At 38.3% G+C, this 18,777-nt stretch overlaps 1 protein-coding gene across 29 annotated transcripts in view; it reads right to left on the bottom strand.

Moving 5' to 3' along the window:
• Positions 1-18,777, bottom strand: part of celf2 (cugbp, Elav-like family member 2) — a 286,166-nt gene that overhangs the window by 61,578 nt on the left and 205,811 nt on the right. For all 29 annotated transcript variants that reach the window (XM_028451254.1, XM_028451255.1, XM_028451260.1 and 26 more), the window contains one exon: positions 1,529-1,577. In XM_028451254.1, the coding sequence (XP_028307055.1) occupies positions 1,529-1,577 (49 nt within the window). The remainder of the gene's footprint in view (positions 1-1,528; positions 1,578-18,777) is intronic.

Genomic DNA, 18,777 nt, shown 5'->3' with positions numbered 1-18,777 from the left:
ACCCTACGGACACGTGTTTCTTTGTTTATTGGATTAGGTTAGGGTTATCTCAGAACGGAGGTAAACTCAGAACGTGACACCATAAGTCCGCTAATATTTGCTTTATCTGAGAAATTCCAGCATTTTCTGAAAGCTAAGATGTTGCTTCTTACAGTAACTTTATGCACACGTGACGGAATTTATAAAGATGTTTTTTTGATAAAATCGTCACACACGAGGCAGAGAGAAGAGAAAAACTAAAGTTTAAGATGAATTGAAAGAGACCAAATACTGATTCATTTAATGACAACATTTTTAGCAGTAAGACACTCCTGGATGATAAAATCATGGAGGTTCAGAGAGAGGTTTGAAAATGAAGAAACCACTGGGAGAAACTTAGAATGTAGGAATTTAAGGGTTAAGGGATGAAAAAGCTAATCTTTAGGTTTGTGAACACATTTTTATGCTTTTTAAGCCTAATGGACAATCAGAAGTTATTTATCTGTTACAGTGTATTTTGCCATTACAAGGTAGATTCAATAAAATGTCAAGTACTGTTTGAGTATTTTGAGGTTGTTCTCTTTTTTGGAAATCAAAACATGGTCACCCTAGATAAAGTGTTGCATCATATTTTGGTTTTAAATATTTGACTTTCGAGGTCATAAAGAGTCGCCGTTATCGCGCCATGTCGAAATCCTCTCCGGACAGAGGAGACGTGCGTTCCTTCTGTTCTGTTCTCTCACTTTCTGCTTTTCGTGGAAGGTTTTTAAGGCTAGTTTGTTGTTATTTTCGCATCACCCCTTGACTAGCGGAGAACAGAGAAGCACAGCGGTGACGAGCAAATAGCTCTCCTACAACGATAAACAGACTCAGAGATGTTGTAAGGAATCCATAACGCAGCGCAGTTGTTGTCTTTTCACATGTTTTTTTTATTTTTTTATTTTTTTATTCCAAGCGCTTGAATAATAAAGAGCTATGGAATGAAAAAGGAAAAATTCCTCTTGTAAATAAAATGATGTTCAACAGCTCGCTGTTTGGAATGAGATTGAATGGAAGAAGACGCTCCAGTATGGGAAATCAATTCCAAACTGAATCCCCGATGAGGGTAATCTGAGGACGTGTGTGTGTGTGTGTGTAAAGCGGATACATTGGGATGTGGGCGTGTGCGTGGGGGGAGTTCATACAGCATGTTTGCATGAGCGAGACGCCATGGGGGGAGAGAGGATGGTTCACTGTCAGGCCAGAGTCGTTCAACTTTCACTGACCTCCTTGTGAAGCACCTCAATAATTCATCACACGTAGGAAAATATATTCATATGAATCAGCAAACCCCCCCCCAAACACATACACACACACAGAAACATAAACGCACGTATCACCATCCTTCTCATTCAGCAAACACCTTTGTCTCCCGAGTCGGTCCAAACGCTGCAAGGGAGCTCATGGGTGAGATAGCTATTACCAAGCAAATTCAAAAAGCCTATCCATCCATCCATGCATGTGTGTGTGTGTGTGTGTGTGTGTGTGTGTGTGTGGAAGGATCACTCACCATTAGATTTCTCACTGTCTGCCGGTTTCATCTGAATCGGGTGGTGCATCTGAAGAGAGAGAAAACAAAACACAGGAACTATTAAAGTTCACTTTGCTGCACGATGAAAAACAAAAAAAGGAGATGCAGTTTTTTTTTTTTTTTTCCTTCAAGACCACCAACAAAAAAAATAAACCACCCAAAAAAAACAAAACAATTCAATATTTGGCTTTTGCATCAGATTTTTGGATATTGTTGATCAGTAGATACAGTAGGTAGCAGAGGACTAAAGAGTACTGATATATCCTACTTAAGTAGAATTACTCAAGTACAAGTAAAAAGTAGCTCAATGAAATAGTAATTAAAGTAAAAATGACCCCCCACGTTTATTTTTGGTAATAAATCTTGCCATGGTTCCCTTGCATACATGACATTTCATGTATAAACTTAAAAAGGAAGAGACCAAATCATGGGACTTCATTTATTTTCCAAAATAAAAGGTTTGTGAAATTGTCCAATTATTTTTTAGATAAAATAACACCAATTAATTCAATTCAAAAGTACAGCTGAATGTATGAACTCTAAAACAGTGCCATGTGGGGAACAACATAATGGGTAGAAACTCCAACATGAACCCAAGAAAGTGGTAAAACAACCTCCAACGTTTAATCTGATTGGTCGGCTACGATGATTGTTGTCTGGTCATTTCATTTTTTTGGTAGTTTCACAATGTCCGTTGATTATTTTAAAACAAAAATTCATGATTTACTCAGTAAGGGTTGGGTGTAGAAATGTAACAAGTTACTTTACTTCTATTAAAACGTACTTAAGTACAAATAAAATGACTGATTTAGAAATATGCTCAACAAAGTACAAGTACCCATAAAAGCAACTCAATTACAGTAACATGAGTACTTGTACTTTCACCTCTGATAGGTGGATACACTGGGAATCTGTTGGTGAATGAGCATTCTGAGAGCACGCAATCACACAAATACACTATCCCTGTACACACACACACACACACACACACACACACACACACACACACACACACACACACACACACACACACACACACACACACACACACACACACACACACACACACACACACACACACGCTGAAACATAATGAACACTTGTGAAATATGTGATACCTTTCATATTTGAGACCTGCATCTAGTCAATAACACTTCAGTCCAGAAGGGGGCAGTAGAGGACCCAAACTTGGATTAACTAAACTATAAATATTTTTAAAAACAGAGAAAACTAACTGTATGAATTCATACAGAGCCCTTAAAGTGACACAAATATACATATTAGTGGTGGGACTTGATTTAAAACAAAATAATCTAATTAATTAGAGCAGGGGTGTCAAAGTCATTTTAGTTTAGGAGCCAAAAACAAAGCACAGATTTTATGCAGGAAAAGGAGTAATTTCAACATTATTGGGCCCTAGTTTTCACTTATACGATACATAAAATATATAATATGTAGGAAACCGACCGATTGAAAATGACTGCAATCATGCAATTTAACCACCAGGGAAACTGTGAGCAACTGCAAACATAAAAAAAACATAGAAAATCTCAGTGCATTATATGGAGTATGCCATTTCAAATACAGCCTATCTATCTATCTATCTATCTATCTATCTATCTATCTATGGTATCAATCTATCTATCTATCTATCTATCTATCTATCTATCTATCTATCTATCTATCTATCTATCTATGGTATCAATCTATCTATGGTATCTATGGTAACTATCTATCTATGGTTATGGTATCTATGGTAACTATCTATCTATGGTTATGGTATCTATCTATCTATCTATGGTATCTATGGTATCTATGGTAACTATCTATCTATCTATGGTAACTATCTATCTATGGTATCTATGGTAACTATCTATCTATCTATGGTAACTATCTATCTATGGTATCTATGGTATCTATCTATCTATCTATGGTATCTATGGTAACTATCTATCTATGGTTATGGTATCTATCTATCTATCTATCTATCTATCTATCTATGGTATCTATCTATCTATCTATGGTATCTATGGTAACTATCTATCTATGGTTATGGTATCTATCTATCTATCTATCTATCTATCTATGGTATCTATCTATCTATCTATGGTATCTATGGTAACTATCTATCTATCTATGGTATCTATCTATCTATGGTATCTATGGTAACTATCATATCTATGGTATCTATGGTATCTATCTATCTATCCCAACAGGAATAAGAAGAATGAATATATATATATTTATATATATATATATATATATATAGGTGATAAATGTCATTGTTGACAGTTTGATTCCCACATGATCCAGACATATCATGTGAGCTCCAGATGTGATGGTGACACACATGTATCTAAATGTAAACACAGCACGTGAGTAGAAAGTCTAAGAATAGTGCTCTTTGTTGTGTTTCTAGATCTAGATTGGTAACTGTCTGATCTGTAACAGAAGCACTTTAATAGAGCTGGCTGATGGATGTGTTTTTAAGGTGACAGCTCTTCTTTTATGGAAAATAAGAGAACACTTCACAGATGAGAAGGATTTGTCACCTCGACCACCAACACCCCCCCCCCCCCCCCCCCCCCACCCCGCATCCTTTTTTATTCCCTCCATCTCTCTTTCCTTTATGGGAGATTATGTGGCTGTTTGATCTGCTCAGAGACGAATGACAGTGATTCTCCAAATCTAGCCCTGTATCAATCACACTCTGAGTCAAATACCAGCCGCCAGTGAGTGTGTCTGTGTCAGTGTGTGTGTGTGTGCGTATGTGGCCCCGTCTTACCCACGATGCCCCTGGGCTCAGTCACGCTGAGGCAGAAGGCTTTGATCTTCCGATTCTATCACACACACTTTTATCCCGACTCTCCCTCTCTTCCTTATCATTCTCACTTCACTCTTTCTTTCTTCTCCCACACCTGTCCCATTTACACACTCATGTTACATGTGCCCATCAGCCTGAAGGGGGCAGTAAATAGTGGTCTAAGAAGTAGAGCTGGGTAATCGATTGTTTCATAAAGGCTCGATTTGATCAGATTTGTTTATTTAATTCCATCCTATTTGATTTTTCAGTATCAATCATACTTAAATATGGAATAGATGGTTTGAGAACTAGAGCTGTAAATAGTAGAAAGTAACTAACGGTGCGTTATTAAAAATAATGATGTTTACATTGAGAATTGAGTCCACAGCCTACATTGCACACAGTAGAATGATTGATTCAAAGGTTTTTATGAATCAATATGAGGCCGTTCAAAGAAAGATCAATAATGAGAAGTAATGATAATTTGGTCATTATTCTTCATCAAATCAAGTCCAAGTATGTGTGTACTGAAATTGCTCTGAAGATGAACAAAATATGAACAAAACAAGTATTTTTTTTTTACCTCATCATCTGTGCCTGTTTATTCTGTACAGCAGGGGTTCTCAACCTTGGGGTCAGAACCCCATTTTGGGTCACGAGACACTGGCAAGGGATCGCCAGATGCCTAATGTTGCATATGTTGACCCATTATTGTCACTTTTCACCTCTTTTCACCATATTTCATGATCATTTTTTGCCAATTTAACCTCATTCACCATTTGTCACACCCATTATTAGTTCAAAGTAGTCGCTACTACTTTTTAAATTATATTACCCCAACCACCCTCCCAATTTCCACCACTTTTAAGCAATATTGACAATTTGGACTCATTTTACCACTTGTTGCCACTCTAATTAGCAAATTTTCATAGTTTTAAAATTCCATTCCACCACCATTTCCACCATTTTTGGTCACTTTTAGACCATTTTTTTTACATTTGTGATTAAAACAAGGATTTACATCTTTAAGAATTCTTTATGGATGGACCCCAAAAATATCTCCCCTTTATTCCCCCTTATAGATGACCCTGTCTCCACATGACTGTTCTTCAATGTTCATGTCTGTGTTCAACCACCTTCAGGTACAGCGGGGGTCCCAGGTCTCTGGCACCTTTATTTTGGGGGTTGCGGCCTGAAAAACTTGAGAACCACTGCTTTACGGGGCCACAGCAGGGTATGCGCAGAGATTAGCTTAATCTTTAAAAAAATTGGCTAAAATTAGGTAATTGTTGCTAATTAATAATAAAGGGAACGCGTCCACCACTAAAAACCACAGGCGTTTATGTTATTATTTCACTATTCAAATGTGGTCATACTGTGATCTACTGTATTATTTTAGGCTCAAATTGGCCTTTTTGCAATATCTTGGATAAAGTGTGCATTTTACTTCATTTGGTTGGTGTTTGGTTGCTGATTAGTCCTGAAGCCAAACCAATGGGGAACTATTGTTTGTTGGTATAAATATACATATATATATATATATATATATATATAAAAAGGATAAAACTATGAATAACACTACAATCATTAACATTGTAGAGAAAAAATGAAAATGTGACAATATGCTGTAGCCACAAAGGAATAGAGAAGAAGAAAATAAACTTTGATCTAAAGAAAACTGAAGGGAAAAGACGGAAGGGCAACACAAGATGGAAAATGAGGAAAAATAGCAACGACAGAGACACAAGCGAAAATCAGAAGATTCACCATCAGAGGGGATGAATCTAATAGAGGGATCAAAAGGAGCAAGACCAAAGGCCACGAGGACAGAAAGAAAAGGAGTGACGAGGGTCACAGATATCAGAGAGATGGGAAAGCTGCTTCTGCTCCAGGCGGGAGTTTGATATCGTTAACACAAAGACGCGATGGGGGAGCACACAAATCTACACGAATCTGTGTGCAAACACAATTGGTTGCACGCTGCTGTGCAGGTAAGCACGTCTGGCTTTCAGGCGTCTCCTCCTCAGGTCTGCCTAACGCGGAAACGCCCGGCGGGCGGTCGCGCTGTCGACACGTTTGATCTTTGCGAGCTCCCGCTGAGACCCAGAAAAGACGAGCGTCTTCGGCGCTATAGCCACAGTTCCTCCACGCCATGCCTTCCTTTGCCTGGTGGGCCCCAGAGCCACAGTCTGCCTTTCATTAGTCACTCAGTGGGAACCCAGTAAAACCAGTGAGGTCTCCAGAACTGGGAAGCTGATGATGTCGAGCTACGCGCGCAGGCATTTCACTCCTGGACCAAACAAGTCTTTCATTTAATTCCAGCAAGTTTATCTTTGTTTTTGAAATAAATGTTAAGGTTTCGTTTAGTCAGACAAGCTTTTTTTTCCAGGAAATTTTATGGATTTCTCTGTCTTGAGTTCAGGTCATTTTGCGCCCCTAGATAGTGAGGATGCACTATTATTATCCTTAAACTTTTCATTTTCCCATTTATTTTACCTCCACTTTTTCAACATTTTAACTTTCAAGTTAGAACTTCAGCTGTTTAGCCATTCTTCAACTGATTTTCAACCATTCCACCTTTAAAATGTTCAGCTGTCTGTTCACTTTCATCTACAACTCATTTCAACTCATTTCCAGCTTTTTCCACGTTTTTCAACTTTTTCAACCCAATTCTACTTTTTCCCAACCTTTTTCAAACGTATTGCTAATATTAAGGTAATGCTAGGATAGTACTAATGCTAGGTTAGTGCTAATGCTAGGATAGTACTAATGCTAGGTTAGTGCTAATGCTAGACCAATGCCATTGCGAGGCTATTGCTAATGCTAGGCTAATGCATTTTCTAGGCTAATGCATTTGCTAGGCTATTGCTAATGCTAGGCTAATGTTCATGCTAGGATAATTATATTGCTAGCAATTGCCAATGCTAGGCTAATGCTAGTCTAATGCTAGGCTAATGCTAATGTTAGGCTAATACTAGCAAATGCTCGTGCTAAGCTAATGCAGTGCGATGCGTGCGAGCACCTGCACCCTCACTTGCATTTTCTTCAGGAAAAGCAAATATTCTAGTTTTTTAAATCCTGTTGTGATTATTAGGATACGCTTGTCAGGAATAGATTGAGTTTCTGACTGAGGTGCTTGTGGAGTTTTAACCCTTCTTATAGAGAAAATAAATAACTTATATGTTAAGGTTTTGTTTATTCAGGAAATTTGATCTCCTGCCAACTACCAGTCTTCCTCAGAGGTGATTGCTTTGATGTATCCCTACACGTTCTCCCATTAAGAAAAGTATCAAAGCATCTTCTGATGGCTTTCGCATGTTCTTATGAGTTCGTTCTGGACGTGGCCAAGCTGAGAGTTCTCTCCAATGTTCTCAATCAATGTTCTCTGGAGAAGAGAGTCCCAGGTGTGGGAGAGTAAGTCACATGAAAGATCAGAAGATGCTTTGATGCTTTCCTTGTGAGAGAACTCATAGAGATACATCAAAGTAATCAAGGAAGACCTATAGTTGACAGTCGAAACATGTCAGGAGAAAAAAATTCCTGAAAAAAATGTATCTGAATAAACAAGCCCATAACATATAAGTTCTTTATTTCCTCCATAAGAAGGGTTAAAACTCCACAAGCATCTCAGTCAGAAACTCAATCTGTTTCTGACAAGCGGCGAATCCTAATAATCACAACATGATTTAGAAAATAAGAGGCGCAAAATGACCTGAACTCATTAGAGAAAAGTATCCAGTTAACAACACAAAGTTGAATGGAAAGTCGTTTCCTGCTGTTTGATTACAACGCAGCAAAAGCTTCGTCCCTGTTTTAAAGGGGATTATTATTATTATCATCATTATTATTATCTGCCTGTATTCTGCATCTGCAAGGCACTTCAACCAAAGTTCAAGCGTTTATTTCTAATCGCGTTCAGCCCTTGAGTCGCCGTCAATGAAAGTTCAGTCCTGATTGAGTCGCATTTTGTAAACAAAGTGACAGATTCATATACTTAAAAACTCGATTAAGGTCCAGATTACATATTTATGTTCAAAGTCAAGTCCATAATTAAATGTGTAGGAATATTTACTCCTTCTATTCTATATCTTTCCCTTTCTTACCATCGCAGACAAGTAGCTTGTTTTCATCAAGTATAATCTTTTTGAGATTTAACATTACTTTTGATTTATTCAAATTGGCCTTAATGGATAAAATGTAAATATAGTCCCTTCACATCTAATATTGGGATTTGATATTTTCACAAATTGAATCCACTCATCAAATCTCTAGCCTTTCACATCCCTTTGGAAATCCTATTAAGTGGAGCTTTAATCGTTTGTCAAGAACTTAAATGTGTGAGTACGTTTAAGTAGAAGGAAATAACATTATCACATTGATCTCTAATCAAGGGAACGTAAATTACCTCTACAGACACAATTTTCATCTTTACGATATAGAAAAAACGAGCGCTGAGGCTGCTAAATGGATCCCGTTCATTGCCGACTGAATGTATTATCAGCTTGTTCTGACTTCTTATTAAATCTATATGTTGATTACAGTGAGGTACATTGAGCAGGCATACGTTGGATGTGACAGAACCGACTGATGGAATGGCGCTTGTTTCATTTTTCCCGCCCCGTGGCTCCAATCTGAAAATAAAATAAGCAGCTGATGATGTGAAACCAGAGAATTTGCGCAGAATTTTTAAGCGTGTTATTACACCTGCTGCTGATTGATAAATCCCAGCAGAGATAACTACATGAGACGGTTTCTCAGAAGGAAAGGATTATTTAAATTCTCTCCAAGGTTCTCCATGTCCTCCAGCTTATTTAATAAAGCCAAACCTGTCATTATGTTAACACACTCAAAGTGTGTACTGTGTGCACTGCAGAGAAATGATTCACTAGTTATTTCTGTACACCGCAAAACTCAAAAACAAGTAAAAAGGTTTAAAGCTAGGGTAGGGGGAAATTTCTCCAGATACACTTTTTAAGTTTTTGATTGAAATTGTCTTCATGTCCTGACAGAAATTTAGATCTTACGTGCTCTGAAAGAGGAATGAAGAAAATCTGTCAACTGTAGCAGCTGTAAACCTGTAATAACTTCGACCAGAGGAAAAAAAGAACCTTTTTTTTTAAACCAATCATGTCTCCCTGCTTGTTCTCAATCCCTCGCATACTCGAACTCACACTGAAAGCACGTCACTGACAAATTTAAAACAGAATTTTTGGTCACGTTTTTAAACATATATGATGGTAAAGTTTATTGTTTACTCACTGCTGAATGAGACATGACACAACGTAGTTTCTACACAATACAAGTGATGAGCTGAGGTCCTCTTCTGCAGCAGCTGTGCGTGTGCATGTGAGTGAGATGGAGCACGGGGGGTTTAGGCGGAGCTGTTGGGGAGGCTACATTAAAAATCATGCTAGCTTTTGAAAATCGCCTACCCTACCTTTAAAACACTTTATGAAAGGTGTTACGATAGACTGGCAAACAAAAATGACAACCTATTTAGTGTCGTCTAAGGCAGGGGTTCACAACCTTGGGATCAGGACCCCATTTGGGGTCGCAAGACACTGGGAGGAGGTCGCCAGATGCCTTTAAAGAACCTAGGCATATTTTTTGAACAATTTGAGCTTATTTTTGCTTCTTTTTACTCCTTTTCTGCAAACTTTCTATATTATAAACTTTTTCTAGCCATATTTTTGGCATTTTTGCTCCATTACTCCCATTTCTGCCATTTCTCCATTAAATTTCAATGCCTTTCCACCACTTTTCCCACCTAATGCCGCATATATTGACCCATTATTGTTACTTGTAACCTCTTTTCACTATATTTCATGCCCATTATTTGCCAATTTAAACCAATTGTTACTACTTTTCAAATGAAAGCGGCACCTTTATTTTGGGGGTCAAGAGCTAAAAAGGTTGAAAACCACTGGTCTAAGGGCTGTATTTATACTAAATCCATCTTAACTTGTGAGTTGAGACCCAAAAATGGGTCACAGATTTATTTTCAGTGGTTCACAGGCACACGGTTGTTTTGACTCCTCTCTTCCCACGTCTCACAGAAGTCAGTCAATTAAACTAACAATACTACGGTTTAATTGCATACACTTATCTTGCTTTTTTCCTTTTAAAAATTCACATTTTTATTAATGTTCTATACTTTTTGATTAGGTCAAGGTCGGGTCATGTGTTTTTTTGGAATTCAGAATGAACCCTAACCCCTAAACAATAAAAGTATTAAACACCACATTTGACTCAACTACTAACTGAATTCTCCATTTTTGGTTAAGGTGTTAGCATTAGCAGGCAGAGAAAAGGGTAGGTGATTCAGGGAGGGACTCTGTGGGTGATTAATCACATGTAGTTAAATGTGATTAATCACACCTGTTATATAAGTTCAGGAGTGGCTAAAAAGACAGAGCTACCAACAGTCTGACAACAGTTTGGCCTCTCAACTCCTGCGGAGGAGACAGCTACCTGATGCTAAAAGAACTGGATTGTACCACCAAAATCTAAACCTGTGCCATGTCCATGAACCTTTAACTGGAAAAATGGTTCTGCTACTGGTTTCAACAATACGATTTGGTTGCATAACCTCTTCTTGTCCAGGCATCCTGCTTAGTTGTAACGAGAACTGATTGTAGCCTAAGAAAATGTTCAAACTTGACCATATGAGACAATAGTCAGTGTAAGAAAGCTATAGGAAAGCATAACTATGTGTACGTTAAACACTAAAACTAATAGATATAACCACAAATAGGGAATCCAATCAATAGTTGTGTCAAAGTTGGTCTTGAGTACACCATTCAAAAGTTAGCGATGGCACAGAATAACTTGAACTTCATTCTTTAATTCACTCAGCTTTCACTGTCGTTGTTAAAGGATTAATTCTCATTAGTCAGGACTGATATCATCAGCAAACCACATTTTTATCACCAGATAAATGACATGTCAAAGTAGCCCCTGGGGGAGGGTCAACGTATCCAATCACCCGAAGATGTCTTTGTCAGTAAAATCCAAACGAGTGAACCGGTTAGGTCAGCATAACAGCAGAGGGATCAGAGTGCAACAGGAATGGGGTTTTACTGGCTTCCAGTAATAGGACAGACAGTTGAATCACCTCGAGCTTCCTGGCAGAGGTGAAGAGTACATACAGTAGGACTTGCTGATAAAATGCCACACATTGGCTTGTCTTTTTTGAGCATTTTAAAAATTTCTATTCCAACGTGTTGGAATAGAAGTACAGGGGCGATGCCTGAATACAGTCACTCAGTAACTCATCTATGAGGCACTCAGTTGAGGAAACCCAACACTTCTGAAATGTTAACTGAAGCTCTTGGGTCAACTTTATCCTGTCGCCTTCTCTTTCCCTTGCAAACTATCACGCATGCCTCGGGCTTTAAAGGTTAGAGGTTGACTTGTCAGGGGACTAACTCCTAGCTCACACTGGGAACAGGACGCGTAATAGAGGGAGTGTGTGTTGTGTAAATATGAGATGGTGGAATGTGTGCAACCGATGCCAGCAGTTGGCACCTTCAAAGCAATGACCCAAGATCATATGTGCATGCCAAAAAAGTGAAAAGATGGCATACTTTATGGCACCAAGCGGACACTCCTTTCTAGAAAGGTGTTACGGTGGGTTGCTGGGTCCGAGACAGACAGATGGCCCGCACAGTGGGAAGTCTAAATCTGAGACCGTACACATGGATCACACTCATAAACACACACACGGAACCAGCACACATGAATGACAGATATGACTCTGCTCGTCTAGACCGAGTCTGAAACACCAAGAAAACCTTTTCAAACATGAAAAACACTCCATTTCTAAACATTGTTGGAAAAGTTTTCCGCTTTGCATAATGGGATGCAGAGTCCTGTAGATAGAAGTGTTTTTACTTCTAACCATACTGTCTTTCTGGTGTGTTCAAGGACTTAAAGTTGTGACAAAACAATGGCGGATATTAATTTTGCGGTTTAAACTAAATTATCCGAATCTGGCCAAAATTGAACGTGGAGTGAAGTGATATAATGGGGAATACCAGAAAGTCGCTTGAATAGAGTCGCACTTTTTGCTCACTTTATCGCTCCAGTGATGTGATGACTGGGGGAGTGACCAGGAGAGAAACTCATCGCCGATTGGATGTCGCGACACAGCGTCACTCTAATTATTCAACTTTGAACGACTTCAGATTGCGCGATTGAGTCCGTGCGTGAGTTGCGTCATTTGAAGGGTGGTCGCTTGTCGTTGTGTCATTTACATTCATTATGAATGTAATCTAGTCACCAGAGTTGCTGAAGTTGCTTTCAGGGTGAAGGCACCTGAAGAGATTTTATTTAACAAAATTATTTGTTTTTTATTATTAAGTCAAAATTAATTAATTCATCCATTCATTAATATATTTGTTCCGAGCATGGCAATATTGAAAATTTTCCATATATTCAAGGAAAACACACAAAATACCAAAACAAGAAAAAAAAAAAAAACAGTCAAACCAACTAAAATGAATAAATAGTGATCCTGATACATAAGGCTAACATGATGCTGTCATTATCTGTCATTAGCTTAAATAACGTGTCAATGATGACTGTCATTAAGTGTTGTTTGTTAAATTATGACACCTTTAGAGCTATGTTGGCATTTTTTTGGGTTAGGTGGAGGGATCTAGCGAAGTTTGTAATGATGTCTTTATGTCAATATCCCTCATCTTAGCAGTGCACAGTTAGCCTGCGCTAACCTCGCTTAATTCATCTTTGGAAACAATAAACCCAACGCAAACACGTGTGTGTTTGTGTTAGCGGAACGATTGTAAGACTTTAGCATTAGCGATGCTGCCTGGCATCTCCACACTAACTACTCCAAGTGTGAAACATACTGTCATTAGTCAACATCGACAGCCACCCCCATCCCTCCCTCCACTAATCAATATGCTTAAATGCTGCCGCCAAAAGAGGGGTTAGGGAAGTTAATTTGAAACAAGCCATTAATATTTCTTTGGTTAAATAAGAGCACACACACACGAGTGTGTGTGTGTGCGTGTGTGTGTGCTTTCGATGAGGTTTGCCTTGCTTCAGCTTTGTTTGCAATAGCGTTTGGGTTTCACTACAGCAATTACATCCTTTAATTGAATTGATTTTGATAATGAGCCTCTGTAATGACACTGCTGTGGGAATGGATATGTGTGTGTGCACAGATGTGTGTGTGTGTGCGTGTTGCATGCATTCAGGGAGTCACTGAGGAGTTTTTCCTCAACTGAGGATTTGGGCTGCTGCTTCTTTTCTAAACGCTGCGGAGCTGCTTTAGAAAGAAAAAAAAAAGAAATGCTTGTCCATGGTTTAACCTTTCAGTTTGTTGCATAATATCCTCCAGGCTACAACATAAATGTTTGATGGCACATGGTTGGCTACATGATAAATTTATTCCCTCACAATCTCCCCAATTTCCGCTGTTTTGGGCTCTGCACCACCTACACCAGACATGGGCAACTGTTGGTCTGGGGGGCCACATGCGGCCCTCTTTCTAATTTTGTGCGGCCCCCAAAGTAAACGTATAAAATGACATAAAAATACACAAAACAAAAGCAATAATACATTAAAAAAACAAAAAAAACAAAGAATTAAAACATTGTAGGAAAATACAGTAAAAGACAAGAAAACACAGAAAATACTACAAAAACACACTGCTACAAAAACGAACAAAACGACAACAGTGATACACAAAATTATACCAAATAATGCAAAACAACAACAAAAATACACAAAATATAAAAAAAAAAACTTAAAATAACAGCAAAAATACACAAAAAGAAAAGAAAAATCCAAAAAACGAGAGATGAAAATAAGGGATTATTTATTTTCGGTACTCACGTCACTGTTATTGAGTTGCTTTTATAAGTACTTGGACATTTCAGAGTATATTGATAAATCAGTAATTTTACTTGTACTTAAGGATGTTTTAAAAGAAATAATTTGTTTGTTTATGTTTCCACTGTCAACTGCCAGTCTTCTTCAGAGGCGTCTGCTGATCGCTTTGAAACCTTAACATATTATTCTAAATAATAAGAATAATTCTGTTTTAGAGTCCAGAAATGTAGCTGTACTACTGAGAATTTTTTTACATTTTGAATTGATTTCATATATGTTAAAAACCATTGTACATTTTGACAAACCTTTTATTTTACACAGATTTGTGGAAAATAAATTAAGTTCCAATTGTGCAAGATTTGGTCTCTTCCTTTTTAGGTTTATACATGATGCTTACTGTATGCAAGGGAACCATGGCAAGATTTATTACCAAAAAATAAACGTGGGGGTGAAAGTAACTATAGTAACTTTTATTTTGAGTACTATCTAATTGAGCTGGTTTTTACTTGTACTTGAGTATTGTATGTATTACTTACTTGTACTTGAGAATAATTTCATACTTCTACTTGAGTAAGATATATCAATACTGTTTACGCCTCTCAGTACTAACAAGCAAAACCGGCAACACAAATACACAATATGTCTCCAAAAAACATATATTTTACAGGAAAAATACATAAGCACAACAGAAATGCACAAAATACCTCATAAAGAGCAACAGAATGAGAGAAAAGACACAAACCTACTATAAAAACTCTTTGTTGTGTCCTATGTTCATGCTCAAATTGGTCATTATTCTCAATGCTGACATTAATGTTGATAATGTGGCCCTTCGATCAAACAAACACATTTTTGTGGCCCTGCTATGATAGAAGTTGCCCACCTCTGACCTACAGCGTCTCAACACTCCCTCTCGGTTCTTTGCAGTGGTCAGGTTTTATGGTTTTATGGCAGCTTGTTTACGGTAACCTTTCAGCGGAGGAGAGTTACCCCAACACTTTTACTTCCCACTGTGCACTCGTCTTGTTTCTTGAGTGTTTAGTGGAGTGCAATTGTGATGGAGCAGGGATATGTGTAATGGGCTGGCAACTGAACAAACAGCGCTCAATGACTGACAGGCTGAGCACATGAAGCATTACTGTGGTCGCTGCACGACTATTAGCTTCCATAATGGAAACGCACACTTCAATCACACGTGTAATTGCCTAAAAAAAATGCATCTGATGATTCTGGCCTTTTATACACCTTGCTGAAATCGTTACTTTGATGGCTTTGTTAGATTTACAGTCCAGCTTCATGGCAAGACCTCCAGCTCTTTTGTAAAAAATCCCAAATCCAGGATAAATAGCATGATCCCAGTGGTTCCCCCAGTCAGATACAAAACTATACAACAGATATAAGATATAGACATTTGTTATATTGTTCAACGAACGTGAATTTTCCGTTCTCTTATATTAACCAATAACTCATAGACTCCCTTATATATCTCATCTCTCATTGAAATAACAGGTTAAGGCAACTGTTAACGTGATGCCCAACTGAATGTATACCACAAATAAACACCATCTCTGCAAAATAAGAATACTTATTCCAATTCAGTAATGGTAAAAGTACCATATCATTGGTTTTAGCTGTCTCAGTAGTAAAATATTAAAGCATTTAAAAAGCTGTAGTAGGTATATTTGACAATGTTTACTGTGAAGCTGTAACAATATAGAATAAAATAACATTTCAATATAGTTTATATATATATATATAGTTTCTACTGTGCAGATTGATAATATAGCTAGTGAATTAGCGTTAGCCTAGTGTTTAGCCTGCGAGCTAGTTAAATATGTATGAAACAGGGAGCAATTAATTACATTACTGGTTAAAATGACTGAAATACATCATAAAAACGTTCTACCAACTTTTCTGGAAGATATGACCACGTCATGGGAGTACCATAGATATCATAGAAAAGTAGATGTGACACGCCCCTTTAAGCTAGTCAGGTGACGCAAACTAACCACTAAAGGATGCCTGTACATCGTGCTGCATATGGTGGTACAGTAAAACATACAGTTGAAACAAGGAAACTGGGAATAACCTTTCACAACCTTCTGTTTTTATTTTAATCAAATGTTCTGTAGTAATAGCACATATTTTGACTTTGACAATAAAGTAAACCACATGAAAACCAGTTGAGAAATGAGTAAGTTTAGATTTATTTTCAAAGCATTGCCTTTAAATGGGAAAGTTGGAGGCCCGTCGCTTAACTGGGATGCTACAGTGCACTGATGTATCTAGTCTTCTTTAAGATATCTATGGGTACATTCTGGTACTTCTGGTTGTGACTGGAAATGGCCCATATTATTAGGTCAGCACGGGAAACCCAAACATTATTCTTTCCCACCACTAGATTGAAATGTAACACCAAAACCAAAGTAAATGCAATAACACAAAGCTTTAAGTCAGTTTTTCCATATCTGTGTAAAAAACTACTTTGATGTCAATCGATTAGACATTCTACAGCAGATATCGGTCAATAATATTGTTGGGATAATGTCACTCATCTCTATATAATAGATCTACAACTAAAAGAAGAGCTAAAACAACCTAACCATAAACTTTTCACGCTGGGTTTGAATAGATCTTCTTTCAGTTTATTTAGAAAAAAGACCAATGCATTTTTAAAGGGCCCATGTTACGATAAATGAACTTTTCTGTGCTTTAAACATGATAAAGTGTTATTAGGGCTTCATACACATGCCCAAAGTGTTTATTTCATTGATTCCCTCAATCGTAAGTTACAGGGTGATTTGCTCCTTTCTTACTGCAGGGTGAGCCCAAACACCTCGCTACAATTTGATGACGTGTTCCCACTTTGATGACAAATTTGACGCGGCACTAAGCTGGAGAAGCCACGCCTCCAGGAAGCTCTCTGCCGTGACTGACATGTAAGCAGACACGCCCACAAAGGTGAGCATTTCAGCATTCTTTGCACAGTGCTATGTATGTATTCTCTACAGTGTATGTACTGTATGTACCGGTGAACGCCCCGCCCCCACGCTCTGTTTCGTGTCTATAAAGCAGCATGAGCTCGGCTACGGAGTGGGTGGGAGGAGGGCGGGCCGTCCTCTGGCCCTACGTCACCGTGCAGGGAGGAGGAAGTCAGTGTCCCGTCTATAGACACGCCCACTCATGAATATGCATAAGAGTTGGTCAGAAAGTGACTTTTCAAAGGCTAAAACTCTGGTAGGGCAAGTTTGAGAAAATAAACCTTCAATACTATGTTTTTGGGGTTCTTAGAACAAATGGAGACGGGTGAAAAATAGCCTGACATGGGACAGCTGCTCTTTTGTGAGTTGTTCTGCTCCGTTACACCCAGAACAAGCAGCGCTATACAGTAATATATTAACAGCTCTATTAATATTTAGAGGAAGAATAGATGAAGACGGGCCATGTAGAGTACGTTACATTTATTAGCTAAAGAAGAACGCAACTATTTCCGATACTTCCAACAACAGAAAAAAGCATCAAGAGGAAGCCCAGCTTTAAACGTTCACGTGTTCAAAACACACAGTTTAGCCTTAGGAAGAAATCCTGTTCTTTAATTAATATACCATTAAGCTTTGAACCATCAACAAACATCAATTCACAACAGCAATCTTTGCAATAAATGTATCTTGGGATTTGATTGGTTTTGATTCTGCTTCGCGGTGGAGCATCTAACGAGGCCTTGAATATCATCGGCGGAACGATCAATGAAAAAGAACCGTCTAGCATTAATTTGAAAACCTGAATGCAATCTCAATGCAATACCTTTTTAAAAATAAGGCAAAAAGCTGAGGTGTGTGGTGCTAAGTGCCTGCTGAGCTTTGACATTTTTCTTACTCAAAATGGTCTTTAGGTTGATTTTCAGCCATTCTACTGACAGCTTATGATGGGTTACATAAAGCAGACATACAGACAAAGACAATAGGAACGAGCACTTATAACATTTGAAAAAGAAAAACGAGAACAAGAAGTAATAACTATTCTCTGTCTGGAGAATCACTTTGAGAGCAGTAACCCCCTTTGGGCCTGCCGTTTGAAAGCAGTCAGAGTCCTCAATGCTCTGAAAGAGCTCCCCCTCAGAAGATCACAACTATCGGCCCCAAGACCACAGGGGCCTTTGCATAAAAGTCGGATTTCTCCCATCAGTGGAAGCGATAATACAAGTTATCATTTACACTCTGTGCCTTTGTCCGCTGCAATGAAATCATAAATGAGGGATTAAATGACTTGTGCTTGTGGGTTATAAATTGCTGCTTTTAAACCTAAACCTTGGTGGAGATCACACTGGCTTTGATGAGACGCTTTGATGAGCCTTTGGTTTGAGAACACACACAACCTTGTGTCTGTATTCTGGCAACAAGGCGTCACTAATTATCTCACTAGCAGAAAGGTAAGGGAAGTGGGGACTTGTGTGTGTGTGTGTGTGTGTGTGCGTGCTCTCAGTGCGGCGGCAGCAGCTTTTAATGAGCCCCGTGCTTCTTATCGAGCTTGGCGCTCAACAAATGCTATGATCCACCCACGTGGAGGA

This window comes from Gouania willdenowi, chromosome 6 (assembly GCF_900634775.1).
Source record: "Gouania willdenowi chromosome 6, fGouWil2.1, whole genome shotgun sequence".
In the NCBI taxonomy this organism is placed as follows: domain Eukaryota; kingdom Metazoa; phylum Chordata; class Actinopteri; order Blenniiformes; family Gobiesocidae; genus Gouania; species Gouania willdenowi.
This window is presented reverse-complemented; position numbering and strand designations above follow the sequence as displayed.